The following is a 27,085-nucleotide window of genomic DNA, read 5'->3' on the forward strand; positions in this document are numbered from 1 at the left end:
ATTAGATAGTTTAATCACGGTGATTAATAATTCAAAGCAAGCGTGCATCCATTCATAAGCAAATTAATAAAATCACATATTCATGCTAAGGCTCATGGCTTTACCCTAGTAAACGGAAATTAGTTACAAACAACTATAAAAACTAAAGAAAATATATTAACTAGAAAAAAGATTGAAAACAACTTGTATGTAAAAAGTCTGAAATTCTCCAAAATAATGTGTGCCTTCTCCCCCTATTTATTCCCCTCTAACCCTGACGGCTAAAAAGTCTTATTTATACCACTACAAAATAAAACCCTAAAAAGTCTTAGAATAAAACTAGGAAACATAATAAAATAATAAACAAAAAATAAAAGGTTTCCTATTTAAATTGAAATTTGGACTTCTCAGAAAATCAGACTTTTGACCCACCAAATCTCTGATTTGTTCCCAAAAAGTCTCTTGTTAAAGCTTGAGACGCCCCTAACAAATACTCATAAGGAATCTTCCTCAAAATATGTCACATTGACCTTCAACATACCCAAAACATCCAGAAACGTAAATCTAGGAAAGCTGCGTGCTATGCCTTTATTTCATTGTTACGGTCAAATGGCTAAGTAGAAAAATCTGAATTTTTGATACAATCATCTTGAAAGACTCACAAACATCCTCCAATTAGAATCACTCCATCCGTTTGATTACGTTTTGCTCCAAAGGAAGTCGAATGTCCTACATTGGAACCATATATCAAAGTATCAAAATTCTACCAAAATAACTAATTTATTAATACCAAGATAAGGGTAAAATATATCGTGTAATATAATATGGACTCATCACTTATTTAGGGATCAAATTTATTTTATTTTCCTAATTTTGTATTTTTCTTCTCTTATAATTAAAAATGAAGAAGAATAAGACATTTTAGCACCCCATAATGCACTTTTTTTTTTTTTTTTTTTTTTGAAAGCAACGATACATTCATAAGTCAAGAGGAGCAGTAGGCAGCTCGCCAGGAAAAGAACCAGCCACTTTAAGGGTTACAATCTGTAGACAAAGCATCAATTAAAATGTTTGGAGGTTCTTCAAACCAAGAAACCTCAGTGGAGCTGGTAAGAGCGTAGTGTGCAAGAAACCCCGTAATGCACTTGAATTGTCTCAAGAACAAGACATAAGCCTTTCACAAATCATGGATGCCACCCTTCTCACAGTTTTCCTCTTCCTCATTCCCATCTTGCTTCTCCTTGCAACAAGAACAAAAAAAACAACAAAAAAGGTTCCTCCGAGCTCATTTGGACTCCCGTAACCAGCCAAGGCCTCGCTCTCCTCCGAGCAATGCGTGCCAACACCGCAGAAACATGGCTTCAACAAAGAATCGCAAAGTACGGTCCAGTTTCGAAGATGAGTCTCTTTGACAGACCAACCGTTTTCATCCATGCACAGGCTAGCTGCAAACAAGTTTCTATTCACCACTGGTGGAGCACCTTTCCAATCAACAAAACGACGAGTCCATTCATACGATTTTGGGTCACCGGATATATCCAAGCTGAGTGGCCACGATCACAAGTGCATTAGAAACGCTCTTACATTGTTGTTGAAGCCTGAGTCAGTGAAACAGTATGTTTGAAGATGGACCAAGACATCAGGAAGCACCTTGAGATGCATGCGCATGGCAAGCAACAAATAACATTAAATTTAGTCCTATTAACAACTTTCTCAAGAGTCTAATTCTCAATATACAATGAAAGTTTAAATATATATATATATATATATATATATATATATATTGATGAAGCTGAACTCAAACAAACGAAAATCAATTCGAACTAAACAAGGTTTTCCGTTGTTTGATAGGTATTGCCCCTGATGAAGAACCTCACGTTCAACATAACGTGCTCTCTGCTTTTCAGGCTTGAACAAGGAACTCGCAGAGATGAACTCATGGAGTGTTTCGAAAAAATGATAGCAGGAAAGTGGTCAGTCCCCCCAGTTAACTTGCCCTTCACACCTTACAATCGTAGCATCAAGGAAAGCAAGAAGGTTCAACACATGATTAAGGAATTCATATCTGAAAAAGCGCAGAACTCGAGCCAAAAAACGCTTCTCCTTTACAAGCCCTTGTCGCACGCTGGCTTAAAATCTGAAATGATGACAATGAAGAAGCTTTAACAGAAATGAGAACTTGCACAATTTCATTCGAGTCATGTTCGCAGCGCATGACACTCCCATCTGTTGTGATAACTTTTCTTCTGCGGGCTCTAGCTCATGAACCTGCTGTTTATGCAGCCCTTCCTCAAGGTATATTTACATTTGCTGAAGAATGTAGAAGTCCCACATCGAAAAAACCTGAATTTCCACTATTAATCACATCGAGGTTTTTTGTATAAGACCCCACCCACACGTTGCTGTTGATTAGTAGTGTGCCACTCAACGCTCTTTGCAACTTTGGCTCGCATATCCAAACAATCGTTTTTATAATTTTTTATCAAGCCAAGATTTTGAAATTTTCTTTCATAAAAGGCACTGATGCAATGCGACTGTTGAGATGCTTCATGCCATACTGCCATCAGTCGCATTGCATGCCATCAGTGCCATGGCATGCAAGAAGTGACAGTAAACTTTTTAAATCCTAGATGGTGTGTATGTAGCACAGAAAGGCAAAGAAAAACAAGAGCACCACCACTGTAACATGGATTCGGAGCATTGGGAAATTATATGCGGAACGAGAGCATAACTGCAAGACCCCTGCATGCACAGCATCAACCCCTGTTGCAACGAATTAGCGACCGAGAGAGATCTTGCACAAAGTCATCTGTTCTCATCAATAATGTTGTGGCACCCAATTACAGAGCTGTTCGGAATGACAATACGAAGAAAACGAACAAACACGTTCTGGAAAATGAAGAAATGCAACACCCCTTCACATTCAGATTCGTAGTCCATTTATCATCTACATTGTATAGCAATTGGAAAACTAACACTGCCTCCATTTGTACCCCGACAGATGAACATACTTACAAGAAACGAGAATGACTTTGACCACAGGCGTAACAAATTTGTAAACGCAACAAATTGAAGACTTAGCAATTCCGCGGCCGGGAGTACTTAGGGGGCAGTGATGGGCACCTTTCGTTCATATGGGGGTACGGTTCCATAGTGTTGTATAAGGGTAATTCCATTCGATACTTCCCTTTAATTTGACAGAAGGGAAGCTTCACAGTGTCCCCATCATTGCACCACTTTGGCAGGCGGCTTGAATTGTTTTCAAAGAAATTGAGCATGTAAGCATCTTTTATCTGCATTAATGACAGAAAAAAGTTAAATTAATACAAACCAACATGTAAACTCCTTATGAAACAACTTCGTTACAAAGTACCACAATCTAATGACTTTCTCAATTGAGAGCTACATTAACCTATTAGCAAGTAAAAACATTACTATTATATCAATTCTCCTCCTTGCAAAAAGGTGGCCTCGTTATTCAAGGCAAACAGATTAAATTTTGTTCACGATAAACTCACCGTAAATTCAGTGACCTGGATAGAACTTGCAATTGGATCAAACAGTCCTGCCTCCTTATACATTTCAAGAATGAAGGCCACACACGATGTTGACTTCCCATCACTGTATACCCAATCATCCTGTTCGGGAATTGTCAGCAGTCGATCAAAAGAAGATCCACTCTTTTCAACTTCAACTAGAATATCGGGAAAACTAAGGTTCTGCACGAAATGCAAGGGGTACATCAGAAACTCAAATGGATATAGCGACTCAACAATATTGACTAATTGCTTAACTTCAAACCAAAAATAAAAATCTTGACCAATTGATATTGCAATGCCAGGAAAAAGTTTAAAACACCTGTGTTCCAAGTCTCTTGTTCAATGCTTCATTCCACATGTTTGCAGCATATGCAGGCTGTATTCGATTCCAAACAGTCATAACGGAAGCCACCTGCATAATCATAGAGCTAATGATCAGGAAAAATGTTTAAGAAAACATCTTGAAGCTCACAGAAGCATCCACAAGCAAAGAGAGAGAGAGAGAGAGCCTAATTATGAGCCTAAAAAGGTATTTCTTTCTACCTTTATCCCCATCACAGACCCCTTCTAGTCAGCTACGAAACAATCATAATACTTCTGCATCAGCACTTTGATATAAATACATCCGTACCCATCATGTTTATGAAAGTGGTTGTGTGAAAGCCAGTAAGTTATTAATCATAAAGAGAAGATTGGGGTAAAGCATCTAACAGTTGCCTTTTCACTTCCTCTATGGAATCCCAGGACTCAACCCAGACGGGTAATGGAAACCACCAAGTTCAATATAATCACTAAATAAGAAATAAATAATCATGCCAAAAGAAATACTAGGAGATTAGTTGCGATTCTAGCATTTACTAATACCGTAACGTAGCTTGATAATGAAATCTTAAATGCAGTTAAAATATGGTACCAGGTGAGCATCCAAAGGGGGTGGATAGTTGTCTTCTATAGTATCTATCCAGCTGAATATCATGTTATGATAACCATAAGGCTGGCCTTCCATGCTCCTTGCATACTCCCAGGCAGCAGTCTCATTAAACTTTGCTCGTATATCAGGATGCAAGGGAAGCAATGCAATATGAGGATTGGAATCATCTTTATTTAGCTCAAATTCCCACCACTCATCCCATGGCAGCACAGCAATAATATCTTCTCCCTACAACATGAAAAGAAAAGGCGTGACTTGAACAATAATTTTACCAAAAGCAACCCGTTTAACATTAACAGATTGAATTATGGGTAAACAGATGTATAACAAAATATAATATTTTATAAACTTTGCAGCTCACCTTCTCATTTTCGTGTCCTGATTCTCCAACCCATAGCTTTCCTTCAGAATCCTTTAAACAAACAGCAGAATGACCAGCATAAGCTCCACTCACCCACTTCTCTAGAGTCTCAAATCCACCCCACCGCCCACGAATCTTGGATATTGCTAGGAAATCTCCAGAGTGAATATCATCAATGCTAATATTTGTTACCCAAGGTTGAGGACGCTGATGAAAGGAAGCACCCATGTGCTTCTCGAGAAACCCAATATTGGAATTCTCACCCCATCCAGTATTTGTAAACAGTGGGAAGACATCCCACAACGCTTCAAGGGTGCCTATCATCCCTGCTTGCATAAGGAAAATAGAAACTCCCCTGTTTTTCACCTGTAAAGGTAAGATTAATGACCACATTAAACCCAACTTTTCCTTTCAAAGCAAATCTAAACATCAAATAATATCCGAATTAGAAAGTGGCAACTCACATATTCAAACTCATCTTTTCCTTGCCACTCTTTAAACTCAAGTGTATGCTCCCGAGATAGGAAATAGTAATCCCATGTGACAGTATATGGAGTTGCAAAGACATAAATATCCATACATGTCCAACTGTGAGCCTTACTAACCTGCACACAAACACAGATTCAGTTTTTAATAGTTAAAATACAAGTATGAAAAACCCACTATCAAACTAAAACGTAAGATCATACACCTATATCCACACACCTGGTACCAGAAGCTCAACTCGAAAGTAATTATCTTAGGTCGGTTTGATAACTATTTCAGTTTCGGTTTTCAATTTTTTTATTTTTTACTTTTATTTCTACTTTCAGTTTTCATTTCTGAAGTGAAAATGAAAACCGAAAACTGAAATCAAAATGGTCATCAACGGCCCTTACTATCCAACTTCCCCAACTCTGATGTGTCCAATAAATTTACCAATTGGTTCACTGAACCTGAGAAAAAACCAAAAGCAGTAAACGCACAAGCCTAAGCTCCCACTATATAGTCAACAACTTCAATAACCACAAAACCAACTGTCCAAATTTCTACTAATTCACCTGATAGCAAACTAAAATCCCTGAAAGTAAACCATAAATTACTTCTTATTCGACTAGAAACCGCCTTAAAATTTTCAAATTTTGTGTCCTGATAACCAAAACTTCGAATTTCCACAAACCCAGCTAAAGAATCTCAATACCCAACAATCCACATACTCAAAAACTCCAAATTTCCAAAAACCAAACTCGAAAACGAAATTTTAAAAAAAACGCCCAGAGCTTGATTCGAGACCTTGAGATGAAGAGTTCCGCCGCCGAATTCGCTGCCAGTCTTGTTGTGGAACTCCATCCACGCTGTGTTTTGGTAAAAGCACGCGCCTTTCCACTCCACGATGTGGTTGGGGGACGACGCCGAGCCGACGAAAGTGGGCAGGAGGTCGACCGCGCTGTGCAGAGAGTTGAGGATTGGCCATGAAATCTGTCTGGGCAGGAGAGGGAGGACGTCGCGGGGGTGAAATGGTAGTTTGACGGACTGTGCGGAGAGCAAAGTGAGGGCCGTTATGGCGGCTGCGAAGAGTAGGGAGGGAGAGGAAGCCATGGCTGTCTCTGTGTGTGAGTCTGTCAGAGCCAGAGGAGAGGGAGATCCCTCAGGTAGTTGAACTTCAAGTCTTCAACCCGTTTCGTTAGAGGTAGAAACGTTTTCTAATTAATTTCGTATCACCATTTCCATCGACGAGTTTGTATTTATTTTTATTTTTTCCCTTTTCCCTCGTTTTTGGAATGATTTCTACCATGTTTAATTTATTTTCTTCGATTGCATAGAATTTTATTAAATGGAAAACGGCCCAATATAAGCTATATGATAAACAGCCAAATAAAAAAAAAAAGCTCGGGATAGCCAAATAGTTCATTTAACATTAAGACAATACCATAAAAGAAAAACTATAACCCTAATCTCTGTCAAGCAGTGTACCATCACCACTGCAACCACTTCGCCAACAATTAAAAGTGTAACCCCCTAAGAAAACCAACTTCGCGTTGTATTCGATGAAGCTATCGCATCACAAAACTTTTCAACCCGCAACAAGAAAGTATTCCCAACCAAACTTCATCATTAAAACCGACGCACCAGAGAAGCGCCATCAAATCTGAACCACCAACACGTCCTTGCAAGTAGAACAAAAAACCAACACAAAAAGAAAAGGGATGAGGCTAAGGGGACAGCTAAAACACCATCGTTTTAGTTTTCCGGCATGCAGGTCTGGTGCAAAGCTGTGAAGGGATATAAATTTGAGGGCCAAAACAAGTGAGACACATTGGCTTTGATGGATGGTGGTTGTAGGATGGAGATTCATTAAGTGATTTTATCACTTTACTTATTATATGGTCCGGTATACTACATGTTATATTACAATTGAAGAGAAAATGAAGATGTATGTAATCTCTTCTTTCATATCATGTCATGACACACAATGCACAAAACCTCGTTTCAAATACTTTGAAAAATCGCTCCGATTTATTCACCAAGAAAAATAATGCTATGATTTTATTTTGTTTTTCAAATTTGAGATGTTAAATACTTGCAGGAAAAAAAAGACATAGACTAGTTGGCTAGTCTGCATTAGTGTGTTTATCGTCTTTGCATTGAAGTTTCAAGTTCATGAGAAATATGTTTCCAAAAAACATTTCAAGTAGCCACTTAGTAATATACAGTCTAATAATATTTCTCTTCATTTATAAGTAAGAGACCTTAGGTTCAATTATCATCAAAGGCGAATTTGAACCACATTATTGTTAGCCCATTGTGAGTCTTAGCTCACTCTCCATCCCTTAGTATAGATAATATCATTTGTTCCAAAAAAAAAAAGTTCATTTCAAGTATTTTTCAAGAAAATAATTTATTTTTGTAATTCAAAATTAGTTTTTAAGTTATTTTAAAAACATTTTTCAAACATGCACATAAAGTATGAAGATTATAAAACAAATTGATCATGCGTTGACCAACAAAGACTTAATAGTTTCAAAATTTTATCAAATACATATTTTTTTTGACAAGCAAAAAGCAACGATATATTGGTATTTTATTTATTATATTAAACAATATAGAGGTGTCAATTAGGTACAATACTCTAGTAATCAAGATAATGATCTAGAGATGAATTTGTTAAAGCAAGATAACAATAATAAAACACCTAATCAGCTATCACATGTACGAAAAAGAATCTCGAACCTTCGATATATATTCTCCAAATATTTAGAATTTCGAAATATTATGAGTTTCCAAGCCAATCCAAGTCGGCTAGATAAAGATATAAAACCAGAACAGTGAAAAAGTTAATAGGAATAAAGCCAATCCGACGACATACACGCACAAAAGTTTCTACTTTTTGCATTCAGCTTCACCTCAACTGATCGCTTTCAAAGTTTCACGTCATACTTTGGAACATCAAATTATATTGCTTTGCTGAGGAAAACTCCATTATTCTTATCCAAATTTAATTCAATTATAAAACTTAATAAAAACAATGGTCTCTGAACAAAAAATTCAAAATATTAGTCCATGAACTAATACAAGGTGTAGTATGTCAGAGAATATGATTCCATCATATGACAAAATAATATATAATTAATGTATGAGAGTTTTCATCCTTAATAATAATATCACTGATGCATAAAACTCAACACCTAATAATAAGTGGTTAAGTTGAGACAATATCGATAATATTAATGGTAGATCTGCATGGATCTACAAAGTTTATCACAGCAATTGTTCTCGGGTAACTTTGTAAGAATTCGTGTTGCTCTACACAATGGTAAGTTTAAGAATCAAGAATAATGAATTTTGAGTTTTAGGATCAGAACTCCAATTGAGCCAAAATTTAGGACCAATAATGCTCTAATCTTTTATAATTTTAAAATTGATGAGCAATTATTGTAATATTGACAAGAAATTCATTTGAAGGATGCCGTATATGTTGATCTTATTAGAGAATCTTGCTAGATGCTTCTGAGGACTTGAATGACATCATCAACTACTTGACGAGTGTGTCATTATCATTGCTTGAAATCCGTATAAGCTAATCTACTTTATTTTACAAGAAAGATTTAAACTTACATGCATGAATAAATATACATTACTCTGCCTATCTGACTTATATTTTAAATTGACGAAATCCAAAAAGGTAATATCATGTGCTAAAAAAAAATTATTTAAAAAAAAAAGAGAGCCGAAAACAGTCCCATATAGGGTCGGGCTTATGCCTATGGGCCCTATCCCCTTTAGTGACCCAATTGTTTTTTAGCACAATCGGTCATGAAGTGGTTTTGTCGAAAATTTCCTTCATATTTTTGTGAAGTCAAGTATTGTTCTTTAGTTTGGAATAAGGGAATATACAGTTCGATTTAGCCAGTTCACCTCTAAACTGGTTAGTAAGTTGGTATTTGGCTTTGAAAAATATTTAGGGCTCGTTTGGTGAGCTGGATGAGATTGGATTTTAGAGATATGATTGGATTGGCATTTGTAAGATAAGAGTTTTAACCCATGTATAAGAGCTTCCTCAATAGAGGCTTTATCCTCCATGAGGTTACTACATTTAAAGTCTTAGTGAGAAATTTTTCATCCCCAATAAGCTGAAAAATGGGACTAGATCCACCACTTTGGCTAGCAACTTTCTTTATTGGGTAACATAAAATTGGGATGCATCTAGCTTCAAAAAACAGTGGGCTCCCACGAGAAAAGTAGCAACCCATGTCAGCCAAATTCTTTCACTCTCCTTTCATTTGCTAATACACTTATACTCTCCTTTTATTCTTTTTTTTTTTTAATTCTTTTTTCTTACATATTTTTGTTCCAAAGATCCTCCTACATTTTGTTTGTATGTTTAATGTTTAAGACATAAAATGATATAAGCTATTATAGTAAAAAGGCTCACTTTTATTTATCTAAAAATTTGGATTCCCCTTTAAAACTTTAACACATCATATAGATTTTTTCCTGACTTAAACCTGTGTATTGAGTTTTAACAAAAAAAAAAAAAAAAATTCATTAAATTTGCTAAATGACTCAGATTACAAAGTTCTATAGTCCCAAAATGCCCCTTCTTATGTGATGAAACATTTGGTTGTGTTTATTTGTAATTTATTGCAATTCGGCTAATTAATGATTGTTTTAAATTCCATAAGAATTAAAACTTCAAATTGATTTAACGTTTATGGGCATTGGTGGGTGAAAATTTTCAAATAATTTTTTTCAAAATTGCATAATTCTAATTTACCATTTGGTGCTAGGTACATGGTTGTGTTGCACGTGAAAATCAAATTATTTCAGAGGATGAAGTGAGGGTTTGTATCTTTCAACGGATGAGATTGAGATAAGTAAATCTAATCCAATGAACGGTTCATAAGTGATGAAATATAACTATGTCAAAATTTTGAACCTTTTTAGGTTTAAAAATTCATTAAAAAATAAAAAAAATAAAAAAAGAAGAAGAAGAAGAAGAAGATAATACGTCCAAAAATCAACTTAAGAAAAGTTAACACAAAAAATATATATATATATATATATCACATAATCAAATTATCACATAAATAAATATATACAACTCTATATAAAGCCCGAAAGAAATAGCCCCCTATTGAGAGAGGTTCTTTTATAAAGCCCTAAAGATTCCTCAGAGCTCTAAAATTGGTTATATCCACCACCCACCACTTTTTCAGCCATAAATATATAGAGCCCTTCATTGGGAATGCTCTAAGAATAGGTTAGATAACTCACTCTATTATATATTCATAACACATTATGTCCAGTTATATCCATCTTAAATTTTGCGACAACAAACAACGGATTGGACTTAAGTTCATTTTAATTGATCACAGTCTATCCTATTTAGCCCATCAAACGGGACCTTGGGTTTTGAGTTGGGATAGAGGAATGGTCGGTTGAGCTTATAGAATGAAGCCTAATTACTTAAGCCATAACATACATGAAAATGTATTGTGCAAGAATCCACAGCTCCCTTTTTGTTATTTATTTACTTTACTAGAATAAAAGGAATAAAGAAAATAAAGAATAAATATAAAAAATTAACCAATTGAAGCGGAGGGTTTCTTCAAACAACAAGGAGCTGGGTCAACTATTCAATCAAATGAAATTGAGCATGTTTCCCATCTCTTCTCGAGAAACAAGTGGGTTATGCAAATCTGCTACTTAGTATTACGGTTTAGTGGTATTCCTTTTCACTAGTAAATGAGATATCTTAGGTTCGATTCTCGCTAAAGATGGATTTTAACTATATTATTGCTAGCTTATTATGAGGCTCATCCCACTTCCCCACCCCCTCAATGTAGATAATATTGTTTGTTAAAAAAAAAACACACACACACACATTCACTCCCGGTTCGGTTTGAACCAGATTTTTGAAAGCAAAAACTAGAAACTGAACTGTTTTAGGCCGCTTTGTTCCGGTTTTGGTTTTGTTCAACTGGGTTATTTTCGGCTAATTGATTCGGTTTGTTTCGGTTCTCAATTCACGGGTTTTTTATTCTCACCCATAATTTGAATGATGCTGGAGGACTAATATTCGCAGCCGAGTACTTTTAGTCCTGTAATTTACAAGAAGCATTCTCAAGGAGAAACGAAGAATTCCACCACCCCATCTCAAACCTTGCTAATGACCACACAATTAAACAGCTGACATGTTTCCACGTTTGTAATTTGCCATATGAAAGGCCATTGACTGTTCAACTGAGTTTTTTGCGTGGTCTAGTTGAATACAAAAACGTGTCCACTAGCATTGTCCAAAGCTCGAGCTGTGTCAGAAGCATGCAATGAATGTTCTCTTGTTAATGAGACGTTGCCGAGTTGATAATAACTTGCATTTGTAATTACCTGAGCTATAAGTTATTTAAATTCGTGTTCAAATACACGTTTTACATCAATAACTATTTTATATCTACAGAAATACAAATTAATATGTTTGAATATCTGACAATTAAACGACAAAGAAAAATCATCATAGTAATATTTGAGTATTATGTATGGGGGAGGGGAGGGTGACATTTTAAGTCCAAAAGAACATTATCTGTGACAAAGTAACAAGAAGGAGATTGAGGAGTATATAACCCCACGCTACCCTATGCCTGCCACAACATTTTCTCAGCTTGGCTTCTCATCACCACAAACAAATATATATATATATATATATATATATATGTTGCCTCGAGTTAGCCTCTTGTATTCTTTTCTCATTAGCACCCTCCAATGGCTATCTTAACCCAAACCAAGTTCCTCCCAAGTCCCAAAAACCAAGTCCCGACTTCCCACTCTCCAATCCTCCGCGCTAGCGTGCATTGCTCCACCACCACAAAAGCGAACCCCACCCCCGAAAAGCTAGTCATCAAACCGCAACTGCAGCGACTCGAGCCCTCGTCCTCACCCTCACCCGCCCTACCGACAGACACTCACACCACCATCCGTCCTCCTCAACCCAATGACCCAAGTTTGCAATCCACATGGTTTCACCGTACATGGGTGGCAAGTGGGTGCACCACAGTCCTTGTTTCTCTAGCCAAGTCCATAACTTGTGCAGCCAATTCACACATATGGCTCGAGCCCATTTTGGCAGCCTTGGTTGGGTATGTGCTGGCAGACCTCGGATCCGGAGTGTACCACTGGGGCATTGACAATTATGGCGATGCCTCGACTCCAATTTTTGGCGCCCAGATTGAAGCATTCCAAGGCCATCATAAGTGGCCTTGGACAATCACTAAGCGCCAATTTGCCAACAATTTACATGCCTTAGCTCGTGTGGTGACTTTCATTGTGCTTCCTATAGACCTTGTGTGTGATGATCCAGTTGTTAATGGGTTTGTTGCAGTGTGCTCCGGCTCCATTATGTTTAGCCAACAGTTTCATGCTTGGGCTCACGGCACCAAAAGCCGCCTGCCACCGCTCGTGGTGGCGTTGCAAGATTTAGGAGTCTTGGTATCCCGGTCGCAACATGCAGCACACCATCGGCAGCCTTATAACAACAATTACTGCATTGTAAGTGGGATTTGGAATGAGCTTTTGGATCAGCACAAGGTTTTCGAGGCATTGGAGATGGTTTTGTATTTTAACCTTGGGTTAAGACCCAGGTCTTGGAGTGAGCCTAGCTCTGAATGGACTGAAGAAATTGAAACCGCTTCACAACTTCCAGCCCAATGAACATTTTTTATCCCCTTACATGTTTGTTCTTTTGGGGATTTTAATTAAAGTAGGTGATTTCCGCACTTACATTTTCACGTCCAACAGTCCTCAATTCTATATTGAATAATTTATAGGAGAATCAACGACGGAAATAAAGAGAGGGGTGTCATAGGTGAATAGGGAAGGGCGGAAAGTGCGGAAATCACTTCCCATAATTGATTACCCACCATTTCTTCAGTTCACAGAATTATTTACTCACTGCTTATGTATAATGCAGTATTTCTTTCAAAAGATTAGTTGATGTCTATGTATGGGATCACCAGTTATTGTATCAGCTTCATCTAGTTCAAGATTCATGTATCAAGAAAACACGCAACTTTCAAATGTAAACGTCTTCTTTATACGATGAAATACATTATCCAGCAGCAGTCTGTTGAACCAACTAGTATTACAAAAGGAAAATACAAATAAATCACAAATGTTTGGGTATGCACCTATAACCCTTTTGAACTCCATTATGTTGAGAAATTTCGTGTTTGTTAACTGTCGGCTCCTTGTGGAGCGGAGATGGAAGATACACAGGGGAACCAATATCGGCGTACACCATCTTTGTGACCATCATCAATCATTGCAAGACCCTCCTGAGAAAATCAATGGTTTATTGAGCCCCGGGAATCCTACTATACAATTAAAATAGACTAAAGGGCAAGAGAGGATACTAATATGAGTAGATTAGTAAATGTCATCAACTTACATCTAATAAAGTGTCAAAGGCATCGATTGCACGACCAGTGGTCCAAGATAGCCGTCTCTCCACCTCAGGGACAGTTACAAAGCCTTGAGCCTAATAGAACAGAAGCGGAGCATAACGATAAATAATCAATCTATGATAAAATGTCATGTAGTTAGGAGGAAGGTAAAACAAAAGATTGGAACCTGGGCTAGCTCTAAAATTTCGTTATGGTCTTTGTTCAACTCAGTTGGAACAGAACGAACAAGCTTTCTCTTTCCAACAGAAATAACTTCATAACCATTACCTAATACCTGGAATCAAGTAATACATGTAAGTACAATGCGTCACTTAGTAAAAAATCATGCTAGTATGGTACATCGTACTGCAAGGATACGATATGATGCATTGCTTAAGAGAGAGTATATGAAATGCTTAAGAGTCAATAACGTGATAATGCAATTCCAGATCATGAAATACAGAAGTTGACATGAGGTCAAAATAAGAAGGAATTGTAAGCTTTGACGTGTACTAAATGAATTGCATAATGTGGCATGAAGTCAGTAGAGAAAGTTATACTGTTTGCTATTCATACAGCCGCAGTAACAAACTCACTTAGAGTCAACTCTTCCTCAAGATGAGAATATACTCTAACAATTATTACCATCATCGACAATGATGACAAAACTTAATATCCCTTCCAGCAATCACCAGGCAGTGTTGTCTGTCCCATGACAAAAAATGTGGCATGAATTCATGGTGAAACTCTTCTAGTAAAACCGTAGGAGCAAACAATCCACTACTCTTACTCTCAGTCTGGGTGGAAATCACTTGACTAAGGTCTTCTAAACAAAGTGCCTTGTTCGCATCAACTCTGAAGGAAACTTGTACATGTAATGTATGGAAAAGCTAAAACAAATTACCTTGAGCTTGCTTATAGCACGCAGGCAATCATCCTCGGAAACAGCTTCACGGTCACTCTTCCGCCTCTGACGAAGCAGACTGCAGAGTTCCTGCAGGTTGATCAAACCCCCATTGTGGGGTCTTGTTGCCAAGCAAATGTCAACAATTTGCACCCCTGTCCTAACCAAATTCGCTCCCTTTTAGATCACACATATATATCCGAACAATCTTGGCAACAACCAAATGAATTCACAGCCAATTAAAGGATATGCAATGATATTAAGAAGATGGGTACCAACCAAGTTCATAGTAGAAATCACCAATCCCCAAAAGCTCTGCCCAGAAACCCTTATTGGATGCCAAGGGATCTACTCCGACCTTCGTGCACATGTTGTGAAATTGTGATCTGAAAGCTGGGTTCTTTCGAATGTCATTCTGCATCATCCATATCAAACAGTCGATATAAACTTTGTACCACGAAGCGATATCCTAGTCTTACGGAAGGAAGGGGAGGGTTTGAACCCGAAACGCAATGGATTAAGAGGAAGAATCTATCCGCCAGGACAATCTACCACTTGCCAAACAGTAAACATTTTTGACATAATTTGGTACTGAAATTGATTGATTGAGAAGAAAAATGGGACCTTATGCTTTCGAGCGAAATCTTCCAACTGGGTTCGGAAAGTGGTGAGCTGCTCCTTCATGAGATCGGTTCTGATCTTGGCAACATTCTCGCCCAGCAGACGATATTGGTCCTGCAAATAAAGGACAGATCTGGGTAATCGGATTCCAGGAATTGGCAGCCGAAATCAGGGCGGAGAAGAAGAAAAATCACAAACCCTAGAGGCGGCGGCGTTCTGCAAGCCGCCGATTCCAGGTCTCCTCCTCATCGTTGCTCTTCTTCTGCGACCCGCTTCAGTGGAGTTGAGGACGGGGAAGCCAACTCCCAAACATTAACTTAGCAAAATCTTAATTTTCAATAAATATATTTGTGGGAGGTGAGTTTTCAACAATCAGAGTGGCGCAGCGGAAGCGTGGTGGGCCCATAACCCACAGGTCCCAGGATCGAAACCTGGCTCTGATATATAAACTTTTTTTTTTTTTTTTTTTTCATGCTGAGCGAAACCGCAAATTTAGAGAACTCAAAAGTTCCAAAATGTTGACACTTTGAAGAAAGGGCAGTGGTTCGCAGAGACCCCTTCTCCACTGCACACTCTTGCAAATAAAATGAGAATCAAAGTACGTTAATACACGAGTTATTACAAAGTTGGATGACCCACTTGAAGAAAAAATCACAACAGCTAACAAATATTGAAGTTGTGCTGTTTACTTTTATATTTTTTAACTTTAAAAAAGAAGATATAGTTTCTCTATATAAAGACCTATCAACTTACAAATATGATAGAGAAGCATAAATACATTGTATTGTTTCCATTATTTTGTAATTTCAGTATGATTATTGAGAGATACCACTTCTACTATCCTGAGGATGTAGGCACACTTTCCGAACCTCGTAAATATTATGTCTCATTTACTTTATGTTCCACTGCACATATATCGTCGATTTCACAACACGTTATCAGCACAAGAAGCTCTCGTGTTAGTGGAAAGCATAACACCATTAATCCGGTGAAGCGCTACTTACCTCTCACCTTTGTCGGCTGAAATCTCACAGATAAGAAAATCCTTTTACTTTACCTTCATACCTTAGTATGACTAATTTTCTTAAAGCTAGTATGTAGCTTGTTGTATGAATGTATATTGTTATTAGAAGCAAAGAAAGGTACGGACATGTGTCCAGAGCCTAGAAATCAAGAAAACTGGGCCTTTGATTGTGTGAGAGAAAAAAAAAAATCAAAATTGTTGGTTTGTGTGAGATGGATCAGCGAAATGAGGTAGTGAGAACCATCGGGTTCAATTTGTGTGTGGTCCAGATCTTTTTATCCATAGGCTCTAGATACTAAGGTTCAGAGTGGATCTAATTCCCTATTTTAAGGGATTTTTTTTTGCTTTACACTAGAAACATTCTTAGGGCACCATTCTGAGCACACCAGCTTAAATCGGTGTCCATCTAAAGATTGTTTGCACTGTTTTAGGACTCGTTTGAAAGTGCTTTTAAAATGACTAAAAACACTTTTGATGAACAAGTTTTTGAAACCAATCTCTTACTAAAAATCCAAGTAGATCCTAAAAGTGATTCATGCAAGAAACAAATATTTGGTGCTTCTTCCAAAAATCACTCAAGTGCTATTGGAACCCAAAATCAATTTTACCAAAAACACTTTCAGTCATTTTAAAAACAATTCCAAACGACATTTTATAATATTAGTGTCATTCGTATTTGTCATGCCGACAAACGGAGGCAATGTAACAGTGAAAATCTAACCAATTATTTTGCTTTCCGACCAAAGAAAGAAACTAATTATTTTTGTTCTTATATCTATCTTAAAATTTTAACCATTGGAGACTAAGCCATTCTCATTGCGGCACCCAACTCCTGGTGGAGGAAATCGAGCCTTCATTCTTAATTGTTCTTTGCTCGAGAGCAACCAAACCAAAAGCCCAATAAAAAATTCATGAGTGATCTGGAGTACACGGTACTTTGAATGTTTTAACCGTCTTATCTTAATATTTTCACGTATATATAAATTCCGCAGTAGTAAATTGGAATTGTGTCATTCACAAGTATCTACAACTTCAAAATCCAGTGTGCATCTGTAAATAACTCTCAATTCGAGAAGATCTCGTAGAAGATATATATTCGATTTATTTTATACTAACTATGAAATCCTCTACTGTATTAGACAAATGTACAAATTGAACCTACGCCGATAACCCTGTAGCTTCCTTTGGTATCAAAAACAGAAAGCCAATCGGAATGAAAGTGCAGAGAACTTGAATGGCAATTCCCAAAGGAAGGTTGTCAAAAGAACCTGAAGAGATGTTCAGAACTGATGCAACGCCAGCGCCGACAAATGACCCCAATGTAGATCCTAAGTTGTTTATTGACATAAAGAGGGCAAACAGAGTCCCTTCGATCCCGGGTGGGCATAGCTGTCCAGATAGATCAGGAACGGCATAAACCTGCAGTTCACGGGATCCTTCTTGTTAGTAAGACGGCTTAAGTGATGAATAACGATTTACTATGAGAAAGTATGCACATACTTGAATTGATTGATCGCGTCACTGAGAGCTGAGCCAAAAAGAACCATAATTTTATCTGATATTCCGTATGTAAGATTTACTCGAGTGACTAAAACCATATCTAGGAGTGTCAAGATCGACAAACCAACATGAGACAACCTGCATGGATCACGACCAATACACCATCAGCAAAATAATCTCAACAGAAAGGAATAGAAAATTAACAGAAGATCATTGTACTTACATCAGTATTCTTCTTAATTTCATCGTCTTTAAGTAACGATTATAGACAAAGGTTCCGAGCATGAGGCCTAACCATCCCACAACACGTGCAGTGCCCAAAAAGGATGCATCCAAGCTCAAATACTCCGTCTGATAATAAAACATAACAGTCGAGAGGTTCGGAATGGAAACATGTGCTAGGAAAAACCAAGCCATTGGTCTGATCAGAGAAAGTAAAATCAAATGTAAGCAAGATTAAAATTCAAAATATATCCACATCCTGAGAAAAGTAGCGAATTATATTTCCAGAAAAAAAAAAAAAAAAAAAATTAGATTGACATCAGGACCAAGTAGCAACGATGGGAAGAAACATTTAACATTTAATTTAGACTCCCTAGATCTCTCTAGAGTTTCCCCATAAATTCCAGACTCTTGGAACTTTTTATTCACAGACCAGATCATTGTGTGTTACAGGAACAATGCAGATCTAGAGAGGGAAAATCTCAACGTGTGCTTTCAACTGGCATGGAAAGAAACTCAAGTAAATAAACAAAAATTGAATTACCTTAAAATTAGTGGTTGTTTAAATGCGTGGCACAAACTATAAGTGGCTGCTTTGAGAGAGTGAAACCACTGTGAAGCCAATGAGTCTTCTTTTCCAGCAATCTCGAGTTTACCAGAAACTGATTTCTTTTGCTTGCCCTTATTGCTCTTCTTTCTCCTTGACAGGGTGGTATTGGATTTCTTCTCCGAGAAATTATCATCATCTAGAAAACTACTATTCCCATTCACTCCATCGGAGCTTCTTGAATCAGACGATTCAAGCAAAACTTTACTATCTACAGATTTCTCCTCAACCAAGCCACATGACAACAACTGTATGGACGGTAGAACAGAAAAAAGCAGAAAAATTGTGTGTATCTGTAAGTTGGTCAGTGCATATCCTCCTAATAAACTCCCGCATATGCCACCAAAAGCCATTGCCAACCATGATATCGACTGGAGGTCTCCAGCAAATGAGGCCCTGATAAAGGTAATTTTAAGATATCAAGTTGTATCCTTTAACATATTAACAAGGGAAAAAAGATCCATGATGAACTAGACAACAAAATTTCAGCAGAAATAAGGGGGAATGAAATATGCGAATCTTCATTTGGGGGAATACAAGACATTTACAGGGAAGCCTATGATAGGGCCAGTTACAATCATGCTAATTCCCAAAATTAAGGCATGAAAAGTAAGCAGTTCATCTGATTGCATGCCAATAGATCTTTATGTTGGCAAAGTAAGTTTGCAGGGTACTTGATATGCAACTCAAACTGCATTGCAAAGAAATTGAAAGAATCTCAGTTTTGCACGTACTTTTCATGTCTTACTGCCTCAGCAATCATTGCATCAACTACTACATCTGCCATGGCTGAGCCCAGGTTCTGGACTGTTAAGAAGGTCATGAATTGCCAACTGGAATTCCTCAATGTCGCATTCAGGCCGAGAACAAGCCATGGCACAAGAGAGAGCACAGTTGCAATCACTAAGTAGGGAACCCTTTTTCTTCCTTTTATTGGAATACAATCAGACACAATTCTGCATAAAAGACACGCAAAATCAGGTTCGAAAGAACTAATAAGAAAATGCAAGCACAAAAAAGGCAGCTTTAATGCTTGGACTGCAAACTCAGGAACAGCAAGCTAGCCTTTTTTTTTCCTTTGGGCACTCAAATTAATCGCCATTGAGATGGCTAACTCTATGTCTGTATTTGCCCATGCACTCGCATGAAATGTATTAATATGTGGGTACATTGCAAAAGACAAAAAAGCATGTCCCCCATTCTGACTCTCTGAGCTATAACATAAATTCAATGCTTAGGACGACAGTACCCTTCTGAGAATAAGCAAAAGAATCAAGCACATCTTTTGTCACATTACATGATGATTTCTTTTTCATTAAATTACTCCAAATTTGTTTCTAAATGGCTTCACTACGAGGACTAATTTGTGCTTTGAATTCAAATAAAAATGGATGCAAACAAGCAGCACATAAGTTTTATGGAAGCTGTTACAAAGAAGAAAGCTTTTTAATGCTTACATACTTAAGAACACATCTAAATTATCTGAAATATCGAAAACGTGCACGTTCCTTGTGTGTACTGAGTAACAGAAGATCCGTACCCGTATAGCGGTTTAATGCTCCATGGAAAGAAAGCTATCGAAAACGCGAACTGGGAAGACGATGGAGACAACTTAAGCCTATCTTTCAGCTGGTAAGACACTGCCGTCCATACAAAGGATCTGAAACCCTGCCATACATCAAACAGGCACTTATCAATCACCATACAAAGGATCTTTCAGCTGGTAAGCCACTTATCAATCACCATACAGATTCTTCTTAAAACCCACATCCAAGAAACAATTTCACATCAATCGTGTTCAATTTTGATACTTTGAAAGATCAAAAATTTCACATGCCTCCTAATATCATTCCCAACTTCTAAATAAGGACACTTTCAAATACAGATCTCTCTCAAAAATCACCCAAATCAATAAAAACACAAAACCCAGAAACCCAAAACCTTAGAATCCCCAATCTCCACCTCCTAGAAGCCCAAAAAACCTCATTCCGCAAAGCCCCAGAAAATTAATTTCCTCAAAAATCAAGAAATTAATTAAACAGCGAGATTCAAAGTACACCAGGATCAACAAAAAATATATAATTCTAGAGAGAGAGAGAGAGAGAGAACCTGGGTGAAGTAAATCAAGCAAACGAGCCAGATGAACGAGGCGCCAAATGCAGCTCTCAACCTCGTCAGCCATTGTATCATTTTTTCTCTGGGAGCTTTGAGTTCGAGCTTATTCTGCGTCTGTCTATCGAACGCAGACAACTCAATGTTTTTTCAGTTTCTTATTTGGAGTCTTCCAACGGTTTTTCCATTGGGCGTTAATTTGTCCGATGGACAATTTTACCCCCCATTTCGCATCTCGCTTTGTAGACTTGTAGTGGAAAGTTGCCTTTCATGTTGGGGGGCCGTGGCGGGGGAGTGAGGGTAGATTTTCGACATTTTGCGGTGCATATAGTTAATAGATTACACGGCTGCTGGCCACGTCCAGAGGTCCTCCCATATCTTGACACCTCAGCGCCGGGGCCCATATATAGTTAATAGATTACATGGCTGCTAGCCACGTCCAGAGGTCCTCCCATTTCTTGACACCTCAGCGCCCGGGTCCACAGTAAGCGTACGAGTCCTCATATTAATCAGACAAGATCCTCTCTAAATCCATCCATTAAGGATTCGGGGATCCGTGAATCGTTTCTGTTCATCATACATCGTGCGGTTAGTTTTTGTTAAGTACTATTTAGGTTTATTTTTAAATAAAAATATTTAAAATGATTTCTGAGTACGCGATGTACGATTAACGTACATGATTTAAGAATATAAGGAACTATCACAAAAAGAACCCGACAAGGATCCAAACTCCACATTAATGGACTATAAACTAGAAGTTGGCTAAATGATAATGGTTTAGTATTATTATTCAACTTTTGTGGTTTTAGATTCGAATTTTGTGGCAAATTCGAAAGTCTCTAATTTTTATAAGGGTGAAATGACAAGGAGACTCTTTTAAAGTGTGATATTGTATAAGTTTATATCACTTCACAGTTTAACGTTAATTTTTGTGTCAGTATTAAGAAATATTGTACAAAAAATATGAGATAGAAGAGAGTCCATGAAAAGTCTTCCTTTTGAGTCTTCTTAGCTCTCTTTATAAGGAAAATATTAGCATTCTCTCTTTGGGGAGAAGCTCATTCCTTTACTTGCAACTACTGTATCTTCATCATAAAAATTGGGAAGTATTATTGACACTCTAAAAATCTCATTCTACACTCCTCACAAGTATATTTTTCTTTCCAAATATAGAAAGTTTGGAGTGTAGAATGAGATTTTTGAAGTGCCAATAACAATTCGTTAAAAATTTCATAATTGAAACGGTACAACTCTTAATCTTCATTTAAAAATAAACATATAAAATATCATTCGAATAATAGATCGTTTAATCATTAAAATATATCAAATAAATCAATAATTTAGGTATCAAATAATATATTCATAATGAACGTTGACTTATTTGATATATTTGAATGACTAAACGATATCCAATTTGAATGATTTTTTGCAGCAATGATGGTAAAAGATTGAACGGTTCTGATCATTAAATTTTTATGATAAAAATACATTATTTGCAAGTGGCAGAATGAACTCATCCCCACATAATTAAAATAGCACTATCCTTTTTATAATACTTTGAGCTCTAAGTTGATTGGTATTTTTCTTCTTCTAATGGTAAAAAGATGTTTCAAATTTGGCAATTTGACTGTTCTAATGATTCTACAATTTTCGGTTGCCAAAAAATAATAGGCCCATTGAAAAATGGATATATACGTGCTATAATAATAAGTTTATAGCAAGATGTATTTTTGGATTGCTAGTTTTAGAGTTAAATTGGCTTCGGCCGATAAAGGGCGAGAATCCAAATTCATAACCTAGGGCATCGAAAAAGCACTTTAGCTAAAGAGAGATGCTTCTACGTGCTTTTACAACCTAAGAAACTTTTGTTTCGAACGTCTTCATAATTCATAAACAAGAAAATTGTAGCAACTTTAATTTAATTGGAACAATGATCATTCAACTGAAAATCAATGATCATTGATCTCTTAACTTATCAAAACGTGCATTTATAATCTTTAGTTACTTGTAAACTTCGTCAAAATGAGTTATATTGGAAGAATCATTACTATAGTTGGATTATAGTTGAGCGATCATTGCTTCAACTGGATTAAAGTTGAAGTTAATGGATCATTGTTCCAACTGAGTTAAAGTTAAGAAATCATTGCTCTAATTGAATTAAAATTGAAGGACCTTTGCTCCAACTTCCTTTTCATAAAGGTTCTTTCTTTATTTTGTGAAAGCACTTTTTTGAAAAGCACTCCCAAACAGCCACTCATACCCAGTGTCCAATTAGCCAATCACAGAGGTGACAACAGCAGGTGCCGACTGCCAACGAGTTAGATTTGAAGCCAACAAAACCAAATTGAAATTCTCCAATAATTCTAGGCTAATTTGGTAAAACCATATATTCAAATGATAATTGACAGAAAAATGTCTCTTTGTATTCCATATAACAGTGTTACAAATTTAAAACTATGAAATATAAATGAATAAATGAATCCACACAAAATAGTAAATTGAGAACCAAAAGTCTTAAACACCCCCACTCTACATAACAATGACTGCAGCGAAAACCCCAACGGCTAGAGCTCCGGCGGCGGAGAACCGATTCAAAACGGCACCATTGGTAGGAACTGGAGCCTCGGAGGGAGATCCAGAAACTGAAGAGGGAACAGCCGCCGGAGACGACGATGGGGGAGAAGGTGGGGAGTCGGCGACGGGAGATAAGGAAGGCGAAGACGATGGTGCAGTGCTCGATGGAGAAGGAGCGGCGGCCGTAGGTGGAGTGCTCGACGGAGAAGGAGCGGCGGGAGCTTGTTTGGGAGAAAGCGCAGGAGACTTGGCCGGAGACGATGCAGGAGATTGCGCCCCCGTCGAGGCCAGCAAGAGGGAAGCCATTAGGACCAAAATGACGCCGCTGAATCGAGCCATTTGTAGAGAGAGAAACTTTGACAGAGATTTAGAGAGAGAGAGAGGAATCTAGTGAGGGTTTGAGAATTGAGAGGCGTGTTGCTGATGGGACTTAAGGAGAGGAGATCGGGGGTTTATATAAAGGGAGGGGGAGGAGACGCGTGGTGTGTTGAATACCGTTGGACGGTCGAGATTTTGTCGCTGTGATGATTGAAAGTCGGTAAAGAAAACGTGTTAACAACTCAGAGGCGAAATACGGTTTGTTTAGTGGACCGGGCTGGCTTTTTTTTAATGGCCGTTGGATGTACGCTTTACAGCGTGTAACGGTTAATTTTCCGACGGTGCAGATGGTAGGTTATCTGGCAGATTTGCTTCTTTTTTTTCTTTTTACTTTATTTTTGTCGGACTTTTCCTTTTCCTTTTGAAATTTTTTTCTTTTCTTTTCTTTTCTTTTTTGGCACTCCAAGATTGTTTTATTAAAGCAAACGGATCCTTTCTTTCAATTTCAAGTGCCAACACGGTCCACACCAAGTGGTCCAGTAATAAAGCTGTAGATTGTAGTTCTCTAAAAAAACAAAAAAATATGGAAAGTCTTGAATTCAATGCTCAAAGTTGGTGAGTCTACTTAACTGTGGTTATGAACAGTGTAAAATTTCATATAGCCTCTTCGGGACGGAAAAAGGTAAATAACAGTAACTTGCTACCAATTGTTTTGTTAAACCAAAAAAAAAAAAAATTCAATTCAAGTGCTAGAGTGGAAAATTGGAGATAGGGCGTGTTGGCTAAGATAATAATTTTTTTTATCGTACCAAAATTGTAATTTTATTGTATATACAAAAAAAAAACAATTAAATAATTTTTAATTTGTTTGATTTATGTAAAATTAAAATGAACGGTTTTTACAATTAAGCAAATATATCTCTGTGAGCTAACTAAGAGTATCTCCAAATGAGATGTCAAAAGATAAATGTCAAATGTTAATTTGATGACTGATATGGTAATGTCAAATTATTTTTTTCAACCAATATTTCTAGCCAATATATTTTTTTTTGTTATAAATAATATTTGTATGATCCATTTTAAAAATAAATTTTCAATTTTTATAATTGGTGCATTAGTGGGATCCATACAATAAAATAATTAAAAATTAGTTGATATCTTTTTTTCTCATATGTCAATCTACATAGGATTGACATATCGGTTGAAGTTTGCTCATACTTTCAAATTTGATTACATGACATTTCAGTTGAGATTTGTCTTATGCTTTAGCCCAAGTGAGATTTGAAAAGAAAGAAAAAACACAGGCAGTAATTCAATTGTGAGAAGACTCTGTGCTTCACATGTTTCACTTTAGGGGTTTAAATTAGGGTGTGACTATGTCATCGTTTATGTTTGTTGACCTATTTTCCATATTTTCATTAGTTTATATCGTATTTTTTATGTTCGTTTCTTGTTTTTGTTGCATTTTATTTTTATTTTTATAAATTCTAAGAGAAAGGAACTACGTTTATTCGGTCATTTCTTACCAATTTTTTTTAAAAAAGCTAGTTTTAGAATGCACCTAGGCGGTTTTTGGGGCAAGGATAGTGGCAAAAACTCCCTAACACAACCAAACTGGGCGGCATGAGATTGGTGCGAAGGATTAAAACCTTGTCGGCCTGGATTCACTATGTACATGGTTCCAATTTGAAATTAACATGCAGGTTCGATTAGGCTCAAGAAGCTCCTCGAACACACCAATTTCGTCGTCTCATATGGCCAAAAACAGAAGTTATAGACGAGTAGGGTCGGAACTCCAACATATCCTATCATTAAAATAAAATAAAAAAAATACTAATATCGATTATGGGCTAAAAACGGTCAGGTGATTATTTCAGTTTCTTCTTAAGCCGGCCCTTCAGGATCCCGGGCAAGAGCCGAGTTACGTAGGTACTTGGATGAATCATGAATGTAGGGGTAATTTGGTGATAACACACTGAAATAATAATCGGAAAAATGTATCTCTATATATTCTCACATAACAGCGCTACAAATTTATAAATAGTGAAATATAAATAAATAAATGAATTTAGTACAATAATAAATGGAAATTCAAAAGTGCATAAACACCGCCACTCTACATAACAATGACTGCAGCGAAAACTCCAACAGCTAGAGCCCCGGCGGCGGAGAACCGATTCAAAACGGCACCGTTAGCAGGAGCGGGAGCCTCGGAGGGAGATCCCGAAACTGAAGAGGGAACAGTCGCCGCCGCAGGAGACGACGATGGGGGAGGAGGTGGAGAGTCGGCGACGGGAGATGTGGAAGGAGAAGCCGCTGGTGAAGTGGTCGATGGAGAAGGAGCGGCCGTAGGTGGAGTGCTCGACGGAGAAGGGGCGGCGGGAGATTTTTTGGGAGAAAGTGCAGGAGACTTGGCTGGTGATGATGCAGGGGATTGCGCCCCGGTCGAGGCCAGCAGGAGAGAAGCCATTAGCACCATAACGACGCCGCTGAATCGAGCCATTGTGGAGAGAGAAGGAGAGAACTCAAACAAAGATTTTTAGAGAGAGAGAGAGAGAGAGAAGAATTCTGTGAGGGTTTTGAGAATTGTGAGGCGACTGAGTGAATGATGGGTTTAAGTAGAAGGGTTGGAGGTTTATATAGAGGGAGGCGGAGGACACGTGGCTTGAAGAATACAGTTGGACGGTGGAGATTTTCTGGCTGTGATGATTGAAAGGTCGGGTTGGAAAACGTGTTAGCAAACTGAGACCCGAAACGCGCTTTGTTTTATCGGGCTGGTGTTTTGACCGTTGGATGTGTACGTTTGCCGATAACGGTTAGTTTTTCTACGGTGGAGGTGGTAGGTTATCTGCCAATTTAAGGGCAGAGCTTCGAAAATTGGAATCTAAGAAACGGGCATTGACTGCTACAGTTGTTATTTTTATTTTGTACATTGAGAAATCAAATTTGTTTATTTAGTTATAGGGTTTAATTGGATTCATACGATCAATGAATTCGATTTATTTGGATTCATTACTATATTTTTGCACTACATTTAATAACGTACGATGTGACGTGCTTAATTGATATCAAATATAATGAAACAGAATTCTTGATTAAATTATACATCACTTTATCATATCGTGTGATTTAAAAATGCTATCTGACTAGTAGTAGTGTTATATTTGTAGAAGAACAATACTTGGCTACTCAAAAGACGAGTAGGAGTTCATACTCAAAACAGTTCGTTGTTGTTTTAAAGAACTTTGTGTATATGATCGGAACCGTTCAAATTATAAATCATTCTACAAATATCGGCTATACATAAAATCACTTAAAACTAAAGTTAGTCACTGAATTGTATAAAATAAATGAACAGAACTGGTAAAAGCATTACTGACTTTGTGTATTTGCTACAATAGATTGACTAAACGACTTTAGTTTTAATTCATTTTTTTGTAGAGATGATTTTTACAAAGTGACTCATAATATGAATGGT

The 27,085-nt window shown here is 37.3% G+C and overlaps 6 protein-coding genes, 1 non-coding gene and 1 pseudogene across 7 annotated transcripts; 3 read left to right on the forward strand and 5 right to left on the reverse strand.

The window, feature by feature from the left end:
* Window positions 1-944: 944 nt before the first annotated feature.
* On the forward strand, window positions 945-1,730 carry LOC125478815 (annotated as a pseudogene).
* A 1,044-nt stretch (window positions 1,731-2,774) lies between these two features.
* Window positions 2,775-6,493, reverse strand: LOC103927629. The gene is made up of 7 exons (XM_009336572.2): window positions 6,083-6,493; window positions 5,275-5,415; window positions 4,811-5,176; window positions 4,432-4,677; window positions 3,838-3,930; window positions 3,498-3,698; window positions 2,775-3,272 (listed from the first exon to the last, which is right to left on the reverse strand). Exons 1-7 carry the CDS (start codon window positions 6,386-6,388, stop codon window positions 3,057-3,059), a joined length of 1,569 nt encoding a protein of 522 aa, XP_009334847.2. The 5' UTR covers window positions 6,389-6,493; the 3' UTR covers window positions 2,775-3,056.
* Window positions 6,494-12,008: 5,515 nt separating this feature from the next.
* Window positions 12,009-13,419, forward strand: LOC103927630 (fatty acid desaturase 4, chloroplastic-like). The gene has a single exon (XM_009336573.3). The coding sequence runs from the start codon at window positions 12,050-12,052 to the stop codon at window positions 12,992-12,994; it is 945 nt and encodes a 314-aa protein (XP_009334848.2). The 5' UTR covers window positions 12,009-12,049; the 3' UTR covers window positions 12,995-13,419.
* Window positions 13,354-15,695, reverse strand: LOC103927609 (vacuolar protein sorting-associated protein 22 homolog 1). The gene is made up of 7 exons (XM_009336545.3): window positions 15,449-15,695; window positions 15,254-15,364; window positions 14,909-15,044; window positions 14,630-14,784; window positions 13,913-14,020; window positions 13,731-13,820; window positions 13,354-13,617 (listed from the first exon to the last, which is right to left on the reverse strand). The coding sequence occupies exons 1-7, from the start codon at window positions 15,497-15,499 to the stop codon at window positions 13,516-13,518; spliced, it is 753 nt and encodes a 250-aa protein (XP_009334820.2). The 5' UTR covers window positions 15,500-15,695; the 3' UTR covers window positions 13,354-13,515.
* Window positions 15,622-15,693, forward strand: TRNAM-CAU. The gene has a single exon. It is a non-coding gene; the product is annotated as a tRNA-Met (tRNA).
* A 1,521-nt stretch (window positions 15,696-17,216) lies between the features above and the next one.
* On the reverse strand, window positions 17,217-20,998 carry LOC103927607 (probable folate-biopterin transporter 4). The gene is given in 8 exon segments (XM_009336544.3): window positions 17,217-17,677; window positions 17,680-17,693; window positions 17,775-17,912; window positions 17,998-18,195; window positions 18,541-18,999; window positions 19,338-19,559; window positions 20,144-20,271; window positions 20,713-20,998. Coding segments are annotated over 8 exon segments (1,485 nt in total). The 5' UTR covers window positions 20,794-20,998; the 3' UTR covers window positions 17,217-17,432.
* Window positions 20,999-23,116: 2,118 nt separating this feature from the next.
* On the reverse strand, window positions 23,117-23,715 carry LOC103941388 (classical arabinogalactan protein 1-like). Its single transcript, XM_018646033.2, has one exon. The coding sequence runs from the start codon at window positions 23,626-23,628 to the stop codon at window positions 23,245-23,247; it is 384 nt and encodes a 127-aa protein (XP_018501549.2). The 5' UTR covers window positions 23,629-23,715; the 3' UTR covers window positions 23,117-23,244.
* Window positions 23,716-25,723: 2,008 nt separating this feature from the next.
* On the reverse strand, window positions 25,724-26,110 carry LOC103941389 (classical arabinogalactan protein 1-like). The gene has a single exon (XM_009351579.3). It carries the CDS (start codon window positions 26,108-26,110, stop codon window positions 25,724-25,726), a length of 387 nt encoding a protein of 128 aa, XP_009349854.1.
* Window positions 26,111-27,085: the final 975 nt, after the last annotated feature.

This window comes from the organism of the source record quoted next, unplaced genomic scaffold (genome assembly GCF_019419815.1).
Source record: "Pyrus x bretschneideri cultivar Hongxiangsu unplaced genomic scaffold, Pyrus_bretschneideri_v1 Contig267, whole genome shotgun sequence".
In the NCBI taxonomy this organism is placed as follows: domain Eukaryota; kingdom Viridiplantae; phylum Streptophyta; class Magnoliopsida; order Rosales; family Rosaceae; genus Pyrus; species Pyrus x bretschneideri.